A 19,604-nucleotide genomic window follows, 5' to 3' on the forward strand; every position below is an offset into this window, starting at 1 on the left:
AACTTGCCACTCCGATGTGTGTACCTTTCAGACTTTAAAATTTTTTACTAAATGAATTGATTCTTGGAATAGTGAAGGAGTGGCCTGCCCCTCCACACCTGTGGGTGCTTCTCGTTAGGTGGGACGAGAGACTTGAGAAAAGGAAATAATACACAGAGACAAAGTATAGAGAAAGAAAAGCGGGACTCAGGGGACCAGTGCTGTGTTTTCAGAGGACCCACACTGGCACCAGCCTCTGAGTTCCCTTAGTATTTATTGATAATTATCTTTACCATCTAAAAAATAAGGGAGTAGCTAGAAAATAGGATCATTGTAGGGAGGAAATCAGCAGTAAGACATAAGAACAAAAATCCCTGTAACATGAATAAGTTAAAGGAAAATGCTGTGCCTTGAGATGCATATGCGAACATCTCCATAAACCTTTTAGTGGTATTGCTCCAGCAAGCCCCACCTTATTCCTAAAGGCGGTCTTCTCCTTACTCAGTAAACAAAGCACACAATGGGTTTTACCCAGAGATGTTCCAATCCCAGGGAGGGGCAGGATTTTTAACCATCAAGCTTCTTTCAGGTACTTGTTTAACAAAGACACATCCTGCACAGCCCAATAACCTTTTAACCTTAAATCACCTTCGCACATGTCTCTTGCAAGGACAAAGTTGGGGGTAGAGTCACAGATTAACAGCATCTCAAATACAGAACTAAATGGAGTCTCTTATGTCTACTTCCTTCTATATAGACACAGTAACAGGCTGATCTCTTTCTTTTCCCCACAGAATAGTCTTGAGAGCGAGTCAAAAAGTAACTTCAATGAGATATAATATTTTCAAAGCAAACACACCCCAGCACACTAGCCTATCTCCATTTACATGGAAGGTAGTACATATTAATTCCTCTTCTCCTTCTTGCTTTTTAAAGGTGTGCAGGTCCCTTTCTTATGGAATTAATAATTATTATAAATGAAGTAGCAACAACGACAACAGCTGACTATCAGTGTGTGCCCCTGTCAGGTAGCGTTTTACAAAACTCCATCATCATCAGCGCATTCGATCCACCGCTATATTAAGAGGTAGGTCCTGATTATCTTCATTTCGTAGACGAGGAATCGAAGGAACAGAAAAGTCTAGTTACTCGACCCAGGCCCTAGAGCCAGGATTTGCATCAAGTCTGATGCTAGAGCTTGGGATCTTCATTGCATTTGATGTGATAATTCATTTGTGAAAAACAAAGCAATTCATTTGTTTTCATTTGTCAGAAACAAAACAAAATCTCAACTAAGATAACTGTTGAGCTCTTAACAGTTAAAAATAAAATCAGGTGTTGAAATGAGTAACAGTAAGCCTTGAGAAGACACCCCGAGGAATCAAGAGGATGCATTAACTGTCTACAGATGAACAGAAGCTCTTCTTTGAACAAGAAAACCCAAAAGTAACTTTTATCTTGGTTTCACATTTCAGGAGTTACAGTATGGGCAAACCAAAACAGATTAAAAAATAGAGAGAGAGAGAGAGAAAAGCGAAAACCCAGCAAGCTGAGGCATCAGAGACCTTCAGAAGGAATATTTGCCATCTTCTCTTCAGGACATCTCTTTAGGAGGACGAATCTTTTCTCCAGGGAAAGGGGGCGTCCTCCTCAGAGATGGGGGTGTAGCTGAGGGGATCTTGTTGCTTTAACTGTTTGTTCATAATCCCTGCACTTTACTAGATTTAGTTTTGCCCCTTAACGTACCCTCAGGACACTTGCCTCAGAAGGCTGGAGTGTACTCTCCGGGTTAGTTATTTTGGGACATTCTCGCCCTGCTGCTTGGGATGAAGAGGTCCTAATTAAATACCCGGGCCTTCCAACTGGCAGATTTTCGAAGATGCCTAGCTATGCTGTATCCTCATCCACACTCTCCCGCTCCCCCTAAACTAAGTGCAAAAAAGCTCGCCAGGGCCTGCAGAAAGCGCCGCGACTGCGAGGCTGACACGCGTCTTCCCTTCCCACCCCCGGGGAATGATCCCAGCATCTCTCGCAGTGATGTCAGTGTAATCCTGAGTCGGATCGGGCTCCCGGCTGGGTGGTGGGGGCAGATGATGCTCCCGCCAGCTGGGCAGAGCAAGGGTGTTCCCCGCGGAGGTGGCAGCCCTGGGCCGCGGCGTTCCGGAACCCCCGCACCCCCGGCGCGGTGCCCCCGGTGCCCGCGAGCGCCGCCCCCGCTGGCTAGCCGCGCCTCGCTCCGCCCTGGACGCCGCCGGTCCCGGCGCGGAGGTGCGGCGTGGGGTGGGAGCCGGCCCGGCTCAGTCTGATTTACGGCTCTGCTGAAAACCGCTTCGCTCCCGCAGCATCAGCACCGGCGGCGGCGGCTGCAGCAGCAGCAACAAGTCGGGTAAGAGGCGGCCGCCGGCTATCTGCGCCCGCGGCTCGGCGGAGGGCACCGACCGGGGTAGCCAGGGCTGGGGAGGGGGTCCCCGAGCCCGCCGCGTGGCGGGGAGTTGGGAGAGCCGGCTTCCTGGCCCCCACCAGCAGGAACTCGTGTGCACACGAATCCACTCTGGCACCCGTGGGCTGGCACGCAGCGGAGCGGGGGCGGGGAGAGCTGGGACCCCGGGGCAGGGTCATTACCAGCCTGCCCTTCTCTGGCACAGTCACTTAGGGCTCTTCCGTGAGCCCCGTGGACTGGGGTTTCCCCTGGGCCCATAAAAGCCTGCGTGCTCTGAAGTGTGTGATTACCCATTTTCCCATCCAAAATGCCACCCTTTTCCCATTGCCCCCCTAGAATCCTGACTTCCCCTTTCTTTACCTCTTGCCAGCGTCTTTGGCCCTGTGCTGAGCCAGGGTTTGCATCTCATTCCCAGAAAGCCAGTGGTTAAACACCCCGGTGTACCCATCACAGGAGGAGGTTACCCTCTCTGGGGGCCAGAGGCTTCACCTAGAAGCCTTGCCCGCCTCGCTACCTGGGGACCATTTGCACCTCTGCTTTTGAAGAGGTTGAGGACTCTTTTCACCCACAGACCCCAGCGGGGCTCCCTCGTTTTGGGTCCAATGCTTGTTACATTTAAGTAGAAACCATTTACGGAAAAATAGAAGATATGCACTGCTTGCAGAATTGGGTTGCCAACAGTCATCTGTTGCTAGGGTGAAGATAATAAATTCCTACAAGGAAACCAGAACTTCCTGTTATTAAGAGAGTATGCTGATACCTACCTGGTTCACACATTGACCATCCCTAGAGGTTGTCATATAAAATAGCATCTAAGACAAGACAAATCCATCCAGAACCCTCTATTATCATAAAAATCTTGGCCATGGCCCCACTTATGTCAAATGGTATTTGACACATTGGGTCCCCAGGTTTCAGGAAAACTCACGTATGGGGTCTATTATTGTTATGATAAGCACTTTGGTTTATGTCATCACAGCAATACTTGAAGGAAAAAAAGGCAAAAATTTCAGGGTGAAAAATTTTCAGCTGATTGTAGACTTAATGCCACTGTGCATGGCTTGAGTAATCTTTCCCGTACTTGAGGATAGGTCCCGAGCTTGCTGTCTTAGGACCCATTTTGACAATTCATGTGAGTTTTCATGTATTCTTGTGTTCACGCATCTCGGATTGTATCCTTAAAATGGGGTACGGTTTTGCATTTAGTGTACCAAATTCAGGAGGGCAGGAAACTTGAATTCCACTTTTGGATCTACCACTTTCCATCTGACCTTGGATTAATGGCTTTACTTCCTTGCTCCAGTGTTCTTATCTGTGAAGAGGGGATGTTACTCACCTTTTTGATTCTAGGTAGGAGATGGCAAACTTTTTCTGTAAAAGTAGTAAATATTTTAGCTTTTAGGAGCATAGAGTCTCTGTCTCAGTTACTCACCACTGCCATTTTGGTTTACAATAAATAATACAGAAATTGATACAGCAGCAGTAAATAATGCAGAAATTGATGTGGATGGATTTGGCCCATGGGCTGTAGGTTTTAATTGCAACATGAAATATTATATGCAAAAGTCACTTGAAACCAAAAAGCCTCTGCTGTCATGGAGATAAGCAGCAATCATTTTAGTAGTGTGCCTTTCAGCAAACACGTAAACTACCTATTTTCTCCTTCCCAGGACTTTTAGAGTAATGCAACAGAAGGCTTTTGAGGAAAGCAGATATCCCTGGCAGGAGTCCTTTGAGAATGTTACTGTGTGCCTGCCATTCCGCTGCCCGAGGTGTGGAGACCATACCAGATTTAGAAGCTTGTCATCCTTGAGGGCCCATCTGGAGTTCAGTCACAGCTACGAAGAAAGAACCCTCTTGACAAAATGCAGTGTCTTTCCATCCCTCAAAGACACAGACCTAGTCACTTCCTCAGAACTCCTGAAACCGGGAAAACTGCAGAGCAGTGGCAACGTGGTAAAGCAGAAACCGAGCTATGTTAACTTGTACAGCATTTCACATGAACATTCCAAGGACAGGAAGCCATTTGAGGTGGTGGCAGAGAGGCCTGTGTCCTATGTGCAGACCTACACTGCCATGGACCTCCGTGCAGACTCGCTGGATGGGCCACGGTCCGGTCCTGGACTGCCCACCTCAGACACCAAAGCTTCTTTCGAGGCACATGTCAGAGAAAAATTCAATCGAATGGTTGAGGCTGTGGATAGGACCATTGAGAAGAGAATTGATAAACTCACCAAAGAGTTAGCCCAGAAAACTGCGGAACTGTTGGAAGTTCGGGCAGCTTTTGTGCAACTGACTCAGAAAAAGCAGGAAGTTCAGAGACGAGAGCGGGCCCTGAACAGACAGGTGGATGTGGCCGTGGAAATGATAGCTGCGCTGAGGCAACGCCTGACAGAATCAGAGGAGGAGCTTCTTAGGAAAGAAGAGTAAGTGTTGCTGACAGGGGATGCTAACCCCATTGCTTTAAGCAGCACCCCAATCCCCTTACAAACAAATGCTAAGCAAGGTTGATTTTTGCTATTTGCAGGTGCCTTAATTGCATTTCTTATTGATATAGTTGAACCAGGAGGCACAGGGCTTTGATATCATTTACCTTCTGTGTGCATGGTCTGCAACCTAGCAACAAAGTCAAATATCTAATTCTTTCTCAGCTGGGAATTTGTAAACTACAGATAATGTTTTTAGAGAGAAGACTAGCACAGCCTAGCCATGGGGGGATCCATTCCTAGCACCAAATGGCATGCAAGGGTGAGTTGAATGGGAAGGCAGAAAGAGTGAGCTGAGTGAGCTCATCTTCTTGACAGTTTCTGTATTATAAAGTCAGTAAGGCCAGATGCTGTCTTAAGTTCAGAAACATTCCTCCAGTATAAATAAGTTTGGTTTATTTGCCATGTTGTATTATCTGCCCAGATTAATTAAATGTTAGTAGTTGAGAATCCATTTAATTTAGTTTATATTTGGGAGAAGCAGACACTAGGAAACCCAGAGGAAAGACTTTCTGATATTGCTGTACTTCTATGATTTAAGTTTGAGACTTGACTTTTTGGAAAATGATGTATATCAGATTAAGTTTTGCCCACTTGCAAAAAGTTGAGATTGGTTTTCACAAGTTGTAGATCATAGAAGCTATTGCTTGAGAAATCATCATACTTAGAGAAGCATTTCCTTATCAGTAAGTATAGATTTAACCCAAACTAGAAAAGTATACATAACAGGTCAGTGTATTTCTCAAATGCGGAATGTCGGATTTCATTTTAAATAGAGGCTTAGAAATTCATGGAACCAAAGGACATTAAAATTGATGGAGTAAAACATCCTAGAAGGTAGGTTTCCAAATAATTTGAGTTCTATTATAGAGATTGATTTAATGTCATCCTTTCTTTGCCCTCTGGTACTCTTCTATTTTGTGTTGTCTCTTAAAATGTAATAATTAAAACTTCCTGAGACACTCCATAGATTAAAGAGATCATTACTTGCTATCACTTAAATGCTTTCCTTGAAGGGAAGCCTAGACATTTTTTGTTCAGGCGAGACATTTTTTAAATTATGTAGTTAGGATGGATTTGAATCAGCCTCTGACTTACTTTGCTCCTAGGAAAATAATCTCTAATGAAAAATGTTTCCCTTTTGGTTTCTGGTGTTTCCTGGTGGGAAGTTAGTGTCTAGACCCGTTAATGGCCACCGAGGTGACCTGCACCGTGCTGTTGAAAGAAGGGCAGATGTGGTTACTCTATGCGTTAAGAGAGACCTAGAATTAAATTTGAAAATTTTTGTTTCATTTAAGAGCAGTGAGTTTAAAAGGCAACCAAATTAAGTTTTTGAACTTATTTATTTGTTGTATTTTACTTATTAATTACACAAGTAATAATAAACCTGAGATCTGGAGTAGTAGTTGCCTGGAGTGATGGGTTCAAAAATGCTTAATTGTTAAAAATATCTGACTAAATAAAAGTAGGCTATGCGTGGGTCAGTTACATGTTATGGTTAATCCAAGGCTGCCACCTGAGCACCAGCTGAAAAACAAATACATGGAAAAACTTGAATAGGACAGAATTATATGTGTAAAAATAACTTCTCCAATCCAAGCACATCCTATCCTATCCTTCAGAGACAGCCACTGTTAAGTTCCGTAAATATCCTTCCAGACCTTTCCTGTGTGCCTACAATTGTACACACACAGATTCCATTTTTTCTAAATGAAATCGTGACACATACTGTTCTGCTGCTTGCACATTGAATTGTTTTCATTTTTAATATAATAGATTTTAGGCATCTTTTGTTTACTAAATACAGAACTATACTACTCTTTTTGACTGTTGTGTAGTATTCCATGGTATGGATGCATCATGATCCATTTAACCAGTTTGCTATTAATGAATACATAGTTTTATTCCATTTTCCCAGTATTAAAAATAATGCCTTGGTTATTATCCCTGTACATGTTTGTTTAGATTTTTGTGAGTATACCTGAGGATAAATTATGAGTTGATTTTTTTTTTTTTTTGACAGAGTCTCACTTTGTCACCCAGACTGGAGTGCAATGGCATGATCTTGGCTCACCACAACCTCTGCCTCCCAGGTTCAAGCAATTCTGCCTCAGCCTCCCAAGTAGCTGGGGTTACAGGCACCCACCACTGCACCCAGCTATTTTTTTTGTATTTTTAGTAGAGACAGGGTTTCACCATGTTGGCCAGGCTGGTCTTGAACTCCTGACCTCAGGTGATCTACTGAAGATTACAGTCGTAAGCCACCAAAGTGCTGAGATTACAGTCGTAAGCCACCGTGCCTGGCCACAAGGTGATTTTTATATGTCATTTTTGGACTAATAGAAAAAAGCAATGATATTTAAAAAAAAAAAAAGAAAAAGTATTTTAAATAAAAGTGCAGGGAAATTGCCTTAAACTTTTAAACATAAACCAAGTCTTCATTTTTTTTAAACATTCATTTGGGCCAGTCCCATCAGTTTCTGTATTCAGGTCTAAAATAGTCACTCTTTCTGTACATAAAATGGGACTGAAAGAGTCTTGTTTCCAGGGAGGACACTGGAGCTCTTGGTCTAAGAATGGGATTATGGACAGCGCCCTCAGTGTCTGCAGCGTCTAGCCTCCCCACCCCCACGCCCCTGCCCTCTGAATGAGGATGCAGAAGGAGCTGCCCACCTGTCACACTGTTAATACTGGGTTGATTTGACTGCATCTGCCTAGCTGGGCGGTGCGTGCCTCTTCCATCCTAACCACTACCTCAGAGAGCTGTGCCTTCCACCAAAGAGTTGGCCTTTCAGATAATGGAAGACCCTGTTTTGCCAAGGACCATACCAGGAGTTGTGTGCCCCTGCCAAACACTTCCACATGAGCTCCCTAGGCCCATTTGTGAGATAAAGTAGGTTGTTAACAGTCTCATTCACAACTGACTTAAACTCCAGGGACCCTGTGAAACACAGATGGTAGATATGGTTTCAAAAAAAGTAAACATCTATTATTTAAAATTCACATAGGCTTCTTATGCTTACGGATTTTCTCCTTCAACTTTTTTTTTTTTTTTTTTTTGAGACGGAGTCTCAGTCTGTCGCCCCGGCGGGAGTGCAGTGGCCGGATCTCAGCTCACTGCAAGCTCCGCCTCTCAGGTTCACGCCATTCTCCTGCCTCAGCCTCCCGAGTAGCTGGGACTACAGGCACCCGCCACCTCGCCCGGCTAGATTTTTGTATTTCTTAGTAGAGACGGGGTTTCACTGTGTTAGCCAGGATGGTCTCGATCTCCTGACCTCGTGATCTGCCCGTCTCGGCCTCCCAAAGTGCTCCTTCAACTTTTAAAATCCTTTCTTTCAAGTTAAAATAAAAGGCCCAAAGGCTGCTTCTGCCCTGAGGCCATCTATAGGCTGAATCAGCCAGATTGCAGAAGTTGTACATATATACTCATAGCAGAGGAGGTTGTTTGAATTGAGAATGTACTTGACCCTTGAACGACTCAGGTTTGAACTGTGCAGTTCCACTTAAATGCAGAGGTTTTATTGTCTGTGCCACCATTGAGACAGCAAGACCAACCTTTCTCTTTCTCCTTTACAATGATCCATTTCCATTTAATGAGTAGTAAATATATTTTCCTTATGATTATCTTAACAACATTTTCTTTTCTCTAGCTTACTTTACGAATGCAGGTATGTAATACATGTAACATACAAAATCTGTGTTAATCATTTGTTTATGTTATCAGTAAGGCTTCTGGTCAGCAGTAGGCTATTAGGAGTTAAGTGTTTGGAGAGTCAAAAATTATACTTGGATTTTCAACTGCATAGGAGATTGGTTCACTTAATTCCCTGCGGTCTCATTGTATCCCCGTAGAAGGTATCTGCAGGTTTTGGAGTGCAAACCCAGGAGAGAAGTTGCTCATTGTCTTGACAAAGTCAGTGTAACTTTAAAAGTTCTAGTGAAACAGGTATTTACTTATTGAAGAGTATTCAGAGCTGGTGGGTAGTGCTGCCTGTAATCAGGTAAATCAATCCTGGAAACGTTGCGGTAAGGCATCCCTAACAAGAAAGGATGGAATTAGTAGCTAGGTTGCTGGCTGAGTTGGTCCCATGGGGTTTGGAAAATTTGATTGTAATAAAAGTAATACAGAATTTACATACACACTTTTCTGCAGTATGGTTGAAAAGTCCTGATTGAACATCTGTAATGTGCCCAGGGCTGTGCGAGGTATGTGTGGGGGAGCATAAAATGCTTGCTGTCTTTCCCTAAGGTGTCTGTGCTCTGTGTAGGAAGAATAAGGGATACCCACGAACATGCAAGGGGAGTTTTGAGAAGTGCCTCAATATAAGCCACAGTTTCAAGTTGGTAATACATTAGAGAACAGATTTTTCTGTGTGGAGAGGCCACACTGAGGAAATGAGGAGGAAAGGCTGGATTTGTACTGATGGCCAGAAGAGAGTGACCTTGAAGGGGCATCAGGGAGGGCTGCTAGAGATGGCCCCTGGGTAGAGCATGTGATTTCTGATTTGAGAACCAGAAGATTGCCCCTGTTTCCTGCAGGATAACACACTCATTTTATACATGTTGAAAATAAGGCCCAGAGCAGGGGAATGACTTGCCCAAGGATAGAGATTTAGTAGCAAAGCTGAACCTGGAATCCAGTTTCTCTGTCTCTCTGCTGAGTGCTTTTTCCATTAGTTCACTGTGTCCCAGCCAGACTCCTGAAAATGTGATTTTTTTTCCCCAAAGCGTCAAGACTTATGTAATACTGAATGTGGCCCATTTTGGATGGGCTTGCTTCTTTGCTATTTTGAGAGGGCTGCCATGGTGACATCATTTATTTTTCTGATGTGATTAAAGAAAATGTCAGCTGGCATCTGAGGTGTAGGGAGGCAGGGGAAGGGTGGCATCATCAGTGTGGTCATGATATTAAGCTTCCAGAATACCCAGTCCAGGGCTTTTCACTTGATTCTCAGATGTCTTTGTTTAATCGGGGTAGGGCTTTTGCCATTGCTAGGCTTTGATCTCAATGAGAGTCCTCTTTGTGATTCCATCTCTAATTTCCATCCTACTCCCTTGCAGGCAGTGACACGTAGAATCTGTTTCCCTTTTTCCTTCATCATTTGCCTCATTCCAGCCTAAAGCCATGCAGAAGACAAATCTTTATGAGTGTTTGCTGAGCAGCAGATACTGATCTAGGTTCCGACCATGGGATGGTAAACCAAATGCGTCCAGTTCCTGCCTTCATGGACCTTATAAACCAGAAGGGAAAATTGACGTTAAACAGGTCATTAGGGGGTGTGACAAAAGAGATATAGAGGGGTTGGCCTGAGCTAGGTAATGCCCATTTAGGTTTTTATCCAGAACTGACCTTGGAATGCTGGCCTTTAAAAGGCAAATCTGATTTGGTAACTTGCTTTGCACGACTAAATCCTCTTGCCATTTAATTCATTCCCATTTTTTGATCAGCTAAAGCAGTGACTAGGCAATGTAGTGCCCAGACTGATTCATAGCTAGGAAGCAGGCCAAGAAAAACATCACATTGGATATAGAGGTCAGTGGTGTGGAGAAGGGTCTGTTTGCTCCACATTATTGGTTTGTGCATATAAATGGGGTCCTCTCTTTTCAGGCTGTGTTCCTTGCAGACTTAGAAACTCATGCAGAATAAACGAGGTGTCAAGCATTCCCTCTCAGGGTTGGCACATGGTAAAATTCGGAAACCCAGGAAAGTTTTCTATTTCTGTCTCTGCATATTCTCTTTTCTCCACTCCCCTGCCTCCTACCACATGCCCACTCTACACCCTTGGGACTCAGAATATGGTATTGGTCAACTTACAACTAATGAGAATAGTTTGATTTTCTTATTAGAGTTAAGGGCCAAGAAGTGTAGAGATGGGCCATGCCTCCAGACGTGCAATTGTTGCAGATTCAGGCCTGTGGTGCCCCAAAGAGAGGGCAGGAGCTGACTCCATGATATGGGTTTGCAGCCAAGCTCGCTGTGCTCGGAGGTGGTCGACTCCTGCTTTGGGATTTGCCTTGTGGTTGACATTATGGTCTGTCTGAGGTGCTCTGTGATCAATAGCTAGACTATTTTTAGCCAGAGGTATTTTTACCATTTCATATTCCTCTGAAGAGGTTCATAAATCAGTCATGTAAAATGAAATTTAAATAACTTGGTGGAGCTTTGCTTTTGGGAGGAGAAGCTGATGTTAAAGTGTTTAAGAATAGAAGAGAGGCATCAGTTTTAGATCCCACCCCCTATTCCTGTAGGAGGTACCCGTTGGTTACTCATTGGTTTGATGCCCCAGTACTTGTCTGGAAAAGGAAAATAGAAACTTAAGGATATCTGTGTTGGTTAACGATTTTCAAGTAGAGATCTAGTTGCACATTTCATGCATTCAGCAGAAATGCATTAATCCTGTATTGTGTGCTGGGCTCAGGTTAGGTGCAGGGGGTACCTGCAGACAGTGAAGGAGCACACAAGGTCCCGAACTCACTGATTTTTTATGGTCAAATGGGGAAATGGCACACTGGTTCATTGTGATGTGCATGGTGATAGGGTACAAACTTCTGTGGAAAACACAGTAGGCCGTGTCATGTACACCTGGGCGTGTGTCTGAGAATACTCCCTGGCAAGAGAGTCTGAGGTTAGAGGAATAGTTAATTGATAATTAATTGTGGGAGCTTTGGAAGAGGAGGAGGAATGACCCTGGCAGAGAGAACAGCATATCCAAACGTAAGCATGGCTCAGTGCAAAAATGAAGGAAACTAAAACAGACGTAAGAAATGGTTTGTGGATAGTAGATTATAATAGATGATAGGATCAGCGTGTTGTAACTCATTAAAATGCATAATTCAATGCCTATGCAAAATTGCAGTGGGCACCACAGTGTGCGAACACATATTTCCATTAATCTCTGCACATGCTTCTAGGTGTCTTGGTCACATGATAGCATGTCTTTGATTTTTCTGAATTAACTTGTCTTTAACCCATCTCAGAAGAAGTAACAGAGGATTCCATCTGTAAAAAATGAAATAATATTATCTATTTTTCAGACCATATAGTCCCCTTGTAAATGAATGAATGCATGTGTGAATGGATATATTTTCTAACTGAAGGTTTGGCTCTCTGGAAAGGACTTTTTCACTCATTGCTCCTCTTCTACTGTGTTGGTTTCTGGATACCTATCAGTCTGACAGATTTCCAGATCTGGAAATCATTCTGCATCATAAGGAGCTTCAAGGTCAGTTTCTTATATTGTACTGGTATTTTTTTTTTAAGTGTCAAATATTGCTTTAAATTAGCATGTTTTCCACTGAAGACTAAAACCTCAGATTTAATAATATTTGGCCTTTTTTTTTTTTTTAATGAAGAAGAAATCAAAGATGGGGCCGGAAGTGGCTTAGAATCAGTTAAATTTCCCCAGCACTGGTCTGCACCCACACCCTGATTGAGTTTCACTCAGGTTGGCCCTTATCTTCTCATCTGGCCTTCCAGCTTTCACACTGTATTCTGAGTCACAGGGTTGAGAACCAGAAATAAAACCACATAAGTCTTCTACTGTTCTGTCCGATAGCATCATATTACTCTTCTTCTTAGTCACATTTAACTAGCTTTGTAATTATGTGTTTATTTCAGTATTTCCTTCTTTCATTGTTTGACTCTCTCACTACATGTATCCATTATATGCTAACATAAATAACATATTTTTATGAAAAATAACTGTTTTCCCAAAAATAATTTAGTGAAAAGAGTGGTATTGTTTTAAAAGTTTATGTGTGGCTTCATAGAAGGCAGCTGGACTCTGGTAGTTCCACATTCATTCTGTTGCAAATTTGTTGTTTTGGTTGAAACAGATGAAGAAAATCTAGTCTCCCACAGATACGTAGTAGGAAAATGGAGGGGTATTTAAATAGCCTTCTCAGATAATCGTGGATATTTTGCTTTGGTGCTGTGCCAAATGTGACAGTTGGTAGTTTCTTAAAGAGTCATTGCAATGTGGGATCTGAAACTGTATCAGTGAACATTTTGTACTTTCTTACCTTGAAATCTATTGTTCTGTCTTGCACTTTGAATGGATATTTAATTGTTTGGAGTGTAATTATGAAAGAGGTTACAAATGCAATGTGTTTAACCCCTTTTCTTTTCCATTCAGAAAAACCCCAAGATTCCATGGGGAAATAAGAGGTGGTTCTGGATATTCATCCAGACTGAACAGGATGTGAATGAAAGGTGGATCTGAGATGTACACACATGATATTCCACAATTAGTTGGTTTTGATACCTTTTTCATCTAACAAAGATACCCTACACAATCTCAGTATGATGAACTCCAGTCTTTGTCTTATATTTAACCTGTCTTTTAAAACAAAATCATAGTATACCATCAAGCTTGTTTTAACTGTTTTTTTTTTTTTCCACCTTAGTTAATGTAATACATCTACAAACTGAAATTAGGTTAGCAGTTTGTGCCAGGTTGGTTGAAAAATACAGAGGGTATTAACTTCTCAGCTTCAGGGCACAAGATAATTGGTTGACAGAAGTTAGAAAAAAGATCCTTCTTTTCTATAACATGGCATAATAGTCCGGGAGCGTATTAAAATTAATATTAAAAATTAATATTATCAGCATTAATATTAATTTTTAAAAGTTTCATATGGAACCAGTGGCAAAATATTATGTGATTTAAAAATACAGCCACAATCATGAAAGGTGTTGCATTCAAATTTGTTCTCTTGCTTTTGTGATGCTAATCCCCTGAGATTAAGCCATCAAATGTTGCCGTCTTTGCATATGCTAGACTGCATAGCATGAAAGTCCTGGAATAGCAAATGTGCACAGAGGTAAAAGACAGGAAAAAATATACTGGATATTGACAGTAACTTCTGAGTGGTGGGATTTTGGGTCATTTTTAGTTTCTTCCTTGTCCTTTATAAACATTAATTACAACAAATACTTATTCAATATTGGGTGTCAAACACAATTGTGTTGAATGCTGGACTTAGAACAGAGAACAAAAGCTGATTCTGTCCCTGCCCAGTTGAGTCTTCCAAAAGGTCAATTTTTATATTTTCCTTAATATATGTGAACGATTTCCATAATAAGATATAGGAAATATCGACCAAAATGAATTTTTTAAAATGGTACTTTTTTTAAACTTTTGGTTGTTTGCCCTGTAAGTACAGTTTGCAGTGATATTTAGTTATCCTAAACTAAACATTTAGGATAACTAAATATTACCCAGGAAACCTCTACAACAGGCTTGTAGAAATTTGGATTCTCAGACACCAAATGAATTGAAGCCTTATTTTCCTGTGGTGCATTTCCAGAATACTCCATCCCAAAGGACCTAAATCATAAGCAAGAACCACGAAAGGGCTGAGGATGCATTCACATGGGCCCGCCACTCCTTTGCTGCTAGTTAAAGTTTGTGGCTCAGGTAGGAGACAGATCAAAGTGAATGATGGTAGGGCTTAAAAATTGGCTTGTGTTCATGGCCTGAATAATGAAGACCTTGAAAAGTACACATCTTCTATGGAGGGCTAATATGGAAACATCTGGAAATAAACTTGAAACTTGATGATTAAAAAAATTCTTTTCCAGAGGGACTCTTATTTCTTGTGTGTGGATATTTCTTAGCTACTGAAAGATGATGGAATTATTTTGGAGTTAGGGTTTATGTTTGATCCTGTATAGGAAACTAGAAAAAACGGGGGCTGGTATCACTAGCATTTCTTTGAGTGAATCATTATTAGAGCTAACCTATTATCTGTTTTTATAAATATGTAATTCCCAAAGTTTCGTAGGGATGTGTGATTCTATAGGAAGTGTCAGAATAAGTTTCAGTATGGCCAAGTGTGGCGTAATATATTTCTGAGAGAAAAATCATGACTAATTGTAAAAGTGGCACACTGACTGGTAGTACAGAAGAAAAGAGCTGGAAGTCACTACCAGCTGTTTTGCAAAGATCTTATGTAAAACTCTGGCTTCCTGCACCAGACTTTCCTGAAGTTCTACTCTCAAGAGAATTATAGAGCGCAGTAGAAAATAAAGATCAAGTGGAGGTTGAGAAGATGCAGAGAAGCCAATGAATTTAATTGACTGTCTAGAACAACTGAATGAGGTTAGATAAACAAAAATTAGCATTCACGAATCAAAATTGAAAGAGCTGAAAGGACAGAAAGTAGAGTCTTTAGAATCTTGGGTAAGTTAAACATGGCAAAAACAATGAGAGGACGTTCCTTGAAGATTGAGAGAGATTTTGGAGACATCTAAAGGAAAGACTATCCAACAGATAGTAAAATTATGGAACTCATTAGCTCCAGGGGGACTGGCAGAACATACAAGGGTGATGACTAAAAGGATATTCATGGCTTCTTATGAAGTGAAGACAATATGGTGGAGAGAACTCTGGCAATATACACCTATTCATAGTGGTCCTCGGCCTGGGAAAGAGGGTGTGGAGAGAGGGGAATTGAGAGTTGAGGGTCAGGTAGGAAAAGAAGGAAAACTGTGTGTGTATGTGTGCTTGGGTGGGTATGTTTGGGGATGAGTGTGATGCTCATGAAGATGGCTAACAAGATAATGGTGGTGGTCTCAGGATAATGGAGTTTCAGGTGATCTTTCCTTTTTTGTATTTCTAATGGGTTATTTGAATTTTTTAAATAAAGAGCTTATCTATAAATCAGAAAAAAATACTATTTTCATATGTCCATTAAAAATGAAAGCAAAATATAAGATGGTAAGAAAGTTATTAGAATTTTTCTGGATTTGTAATCTACTTGTGAATTATGTAGTTGAAGTATTTTGCTCAGCTTCTTACAGGAGGGCAACCCATGCATTGCTTCTCTTATGTCAGCATTAGAATAGTTTTCCTGGTGGTCTTTGGGTTGACCTCATGGTAGCTATATAGGCTGTTTTGTTCTTAGCTGAAAAACGTACTTTTGGACAAGATGACTCATTCGATGTGCTGTTTTGGTGCTCAGCTTGGTCTCTTGCTCCTATACTTTCTCTCCCTGTAGAGTTTTCTCTCTCAATCGCCAGACTTTAAAAATCCAAGTCAGAGCTTGTCTTAAAAACAATGCATCCAATGGTTTCCTATCTCATTCGTAATAAAACCGGAAGTCTCACAGTGACCTGTGAGGCCCTACCTGGCTCCCTCCTCGATATAACCCCTTACTGTACCTCATATCTATCTGCATGTGCCTGGTTTGCTCTTGCTAAACACCTGCATGGCTTCTTCCTCAGGTCTCCATTCAATTGTTACCCCATTCAAAAGGTCGTTTCTAACTTTGCTTTTTAAAATATTGTTCACTCCTTTCCTTCCTCTGTCACTGTCCCTTTGCACCCAGTTTCAATTTTCTTAGCATCTATGACCATCTGACATATATTTATTTGTATGTTTTATAGTATGTATTGTATGTATCTTCTTCTACTAAAATACAGTCTCTAAATGTAATCACTAAGAGTTGATTACCTCTTTCATCATTGCCGTGGAGTACTACTGCCTAGGGTGATAACTGACAAATAGTAGGCACTCAATAAATATGTGTTGAATGAGTGAATTCCTTGCCTCATATTTCCATTTTGTGTTCTGACATTTTTGCCTTACAGAGAAGTTGTCACATTCAACCATTTCCTGGAAGCGGCAGCTGAGAAGGAGGTTCAAGGGAAAGCCCGGCTCCAGGACTTTATTGAGAATCTGTTACAGCGGGTAGAACTGGCAGAGAAGCAGCTTGAGTACTATCAGAGCCAGCAGGCCTCTGGCTTTGGCCGTGACCTCAGCGGGCACGTGGTGAGTCACCCTGGACCAGCCACCAAGTGTAAGGTCCCTGTGGTTGGTGAGAATGGGCTGAGGACAGAGAAAAGGGAGCTGGGTGACTTGCAGGGACTCTCTAGACATCATTTGAGAGTATTGCCTGGGCCATGCCTATATGGAAATGTTACCCGGGAGTCCAGGACGCCTGGAGATAAGGTAAATGCTGCGTGTGCCGTTTCCAGTCCCTCTTCACCCTCCCACTCCACACCATGCTGAGTTGGTAGAAATATATATATTTTTTAAATTTGTAAAATAGAAGAGTTTGAAGTATCCAAAGAAATCATTCATTTCAGTTTTGATGTTCAGGTAGTTCGGAAGTTATCATCACGTTTTGGAGCTCTTCAAGAAAATCTTATGAATTTAGTAAAGTAAAATCAAATCACATACACATTTTTTTTCCTTAATAGGGAGGCAAACACTGTTCAACAGTCTCTACAGGTTAAAATTCTTCATATAGATTTTCAAAAAAACTGAAAGATTCACAGGTGATAGTTCTAGGTTAGATTCCTGCATACAGTTTTGCATATAGTTTCAGGAGTTTAAGAAATGCCTAGAGCCCAGAGGAGATCCCTGGATGTGGATGAAGATCCAGGTTCTCATAAGTGGCTTGATCAGGATTCTCTTGGTCTCATTGGAGGGCAGAGGGAGGTACAAATAACCATACCCTAGGTCGGCAAGGGGGCAGGGGCAGGTGGTCATATCTGCCCTCTCTACAGTTCCCTACAACAAAGCCAAGGAAAGAGTTTTGGATGCCCCAAAGCAGTTTATTTATAACATTTCCATTACTTATTGAACTTTATTTATGCTTACTTCCTTCCTAGAAGTTTTTTAAATTATTTTTTTCTTACTGCTTCCACCCCCGCAGCAAATGGGCTCTATTATAAGGAAAAGAAAAATAGGCAACAACATTTATGCTGATCAAAAGATTAGCAAGGTTGCTACTGGTTGATTAAAAAGTTTACTTAGAGCTTTCTGGAAGCCAGGGTGAAAAGGCAACATGATTAAATAATAAAACTAATTGTCCAGAAGAAGGAATGAGATGAAAGGCAGGTGGATAAAAGAAGGAACAGCAGAGAGGAAGGACGGAAAGAAATTAAGAAATCCTACATGGTGCTTGCTGTAATCGTATACACTTGGCCTTAGCGCAGCTCAGTGATATAAGCCCCAGAACTTTCCAGAACAAAAAGAGACTAGAAGGAAGTGTGTTACATCTGTGAGGTTTCAGGCACTATATTCAAAGCAGTCTCATCCATGTAACATATTTATTATTTTCTGGGTGGATGTCTGTGGTCTTCTATGTGAAACGCTTCTGAGGGGGAAGTCATGTCACACCTTGATCCCTCTCCGTCGCCTCCTTGGGAAACCATGAGAGTGTCCAGCCTTGACTAGCTGTGGCTGGAGGGACTATCTGAGCCTCTTTCTGCCATCTTCTTTCATCCTGCCTTCTCAAGAGAGGGTTGGGGCATGAGGTTATGGTACCTAGATGTGAGGTGAAAAGGCCTGAAAATACCTGGCTTCCAGTTTATTCTTACCCTGCTTCTCACTGGGCAAGATAGTTGGTCTCCCTGGGCCTGTAGTTCTTCTGTAAAATGAAGGGGTTGGATTCAGTGCTTTCCAAGTTGTTTTGGCCTCTTAACTTATCTGAGCATCACCTGACTTTGATGGTTAGGAATTCTAAAATTAAAATGTAGCATTGACACTTTCATATTTAGAATTATAAGTCATCCAGAGCTAAGAAATGTATGAAATCTTCTGATACTCAGTCAAGAGGAATCTCAAAGAGAAGAAACAATGGAGGGCAAGGAGGAAGAAAGGAAGCCCATTGATTCTCTCTTTTAAAATTGTTTTTGCTCACCTCTTTTGCTTAGTTTACTTTTTTGGCTTGAAAGTTGAACATTTTTTAAAGAGACATAGCCAGTCATTATTTCTCATCAAGCCAAATAATGTAATCAAAAGTTGAGTAGCATTTTGGCTCTTCTAGTTAGATATGTACATGCAAGATTATATCCAGTTGTGTCGCTTGACAATGTGACACGTTCTAAAAAATGTGTGGTTGGGCAATTTTGTCATTGTGTGAGCATCATAGAGTGTTATTTACACAAACTTGCATGGTATAACCTACTACGTGCCTAGGCTATATGGTTTGACCTATTACTCCCAGGCTATAAACCTTCACAGCATGTTACTGTACTGAATGCTGTAGGTGATTGGAGCACAATGATAAGTATTTATGTATCTAAACAGAGAAGAAGAGAAGGCACAGTAAAAATATGATATTATAAAAGGTAAGAAATAGTATAGCTGTGTAGGCCGTTTACCATGAATGGAGCTTGCAGGATTGGAATTTGCTCTGGGTGAGACAGTGAGTGTCTGGTGAGTGAATGTGAATGCCTAGGACATTACTGTACACTACTGTAGACTTCATGAACACTGTACACTTCGGCTACACTAAATTTGTTTGAAACTTTTCTCTCAATAATAAATTAACCTTAGCTTACTATAACATTTTTACCTTATAGACTTTTAAATTTTTTGTTAATTTTTTGACTCTTTTGTAATAACAGCTTAAAACACAAACATTATATAGAAGTACAACAATATTTTCTTTTTAAAATTTTTTTTATTTTTTAATTTTTGATTTCTATTGGTTTTGGGGGAACAGGTGGCATATGGGTCACATGAATCAGTTATTTAGTGGTGATTACTGAGATTTTGGTGCACCCATCACCCAAGAAGTGTACACTGTACCCAATTTGTAGTCTTTTATCTCTCACACCCCTCCCACCCTTTCCTCCTCCACCCCTTCCCCGAGTCCTCAAAGTCCATTGTATCATTCTTATGCCTTTGCATTCTCATAGCTTAGCTCCCACTTATGAGTGAGAATATATGATGTTTGATTTT

The 19,604-nt window shown here is 41.5% G+C and overlaps 1 protein-coding gene across 1 annotated transcript in view; it reads left to right on the forward strand.

Annotated features, from left to right (window-relative positions):
• The first annotated feature begins 2,102 nt into the window (after window positions 1-2,102).
• Window positions 2,103-19,604, forward strand: part of ZNF365 (zinc finger protein 365) — a 28,394-nt gene continuing 10,892 nt past the window's right edge. The window contains exons 1-3 of the mRNA XM_023205138.2: window positions 2,103-2,365; window positions 4,090-4,845; window positions 16,499-16,679. Coding sequence (XP_023060906.1) covers window positions 4,103-4,845; window positions 16,499-16,679 — 924 coding nt within the window. The 5' untranslated portion in view covers window positions 2,103-2,365; window positions 4,090-4,102. The remainder of the gene's footprint in view (window positions 2,366-4,089; window positions 4,846-16,498; window positions 16,680-19,604) is intronic.

This window comes from Piliocolobus tephrosceles, chromosome 9, assembly GCF_002776525.5.
Source record: "Piliocolobus tephrosceles isolate RC106 chromosome 9, ASM277652v3, whole genome shotgun sequence".
NCBI classification, from domain to species: Eukaryota; Metazoa; Chordata; class Mammalia; order Primates; family Cercopithecidae; genus Piliocolobus; species Piliocolobus tephrosceles.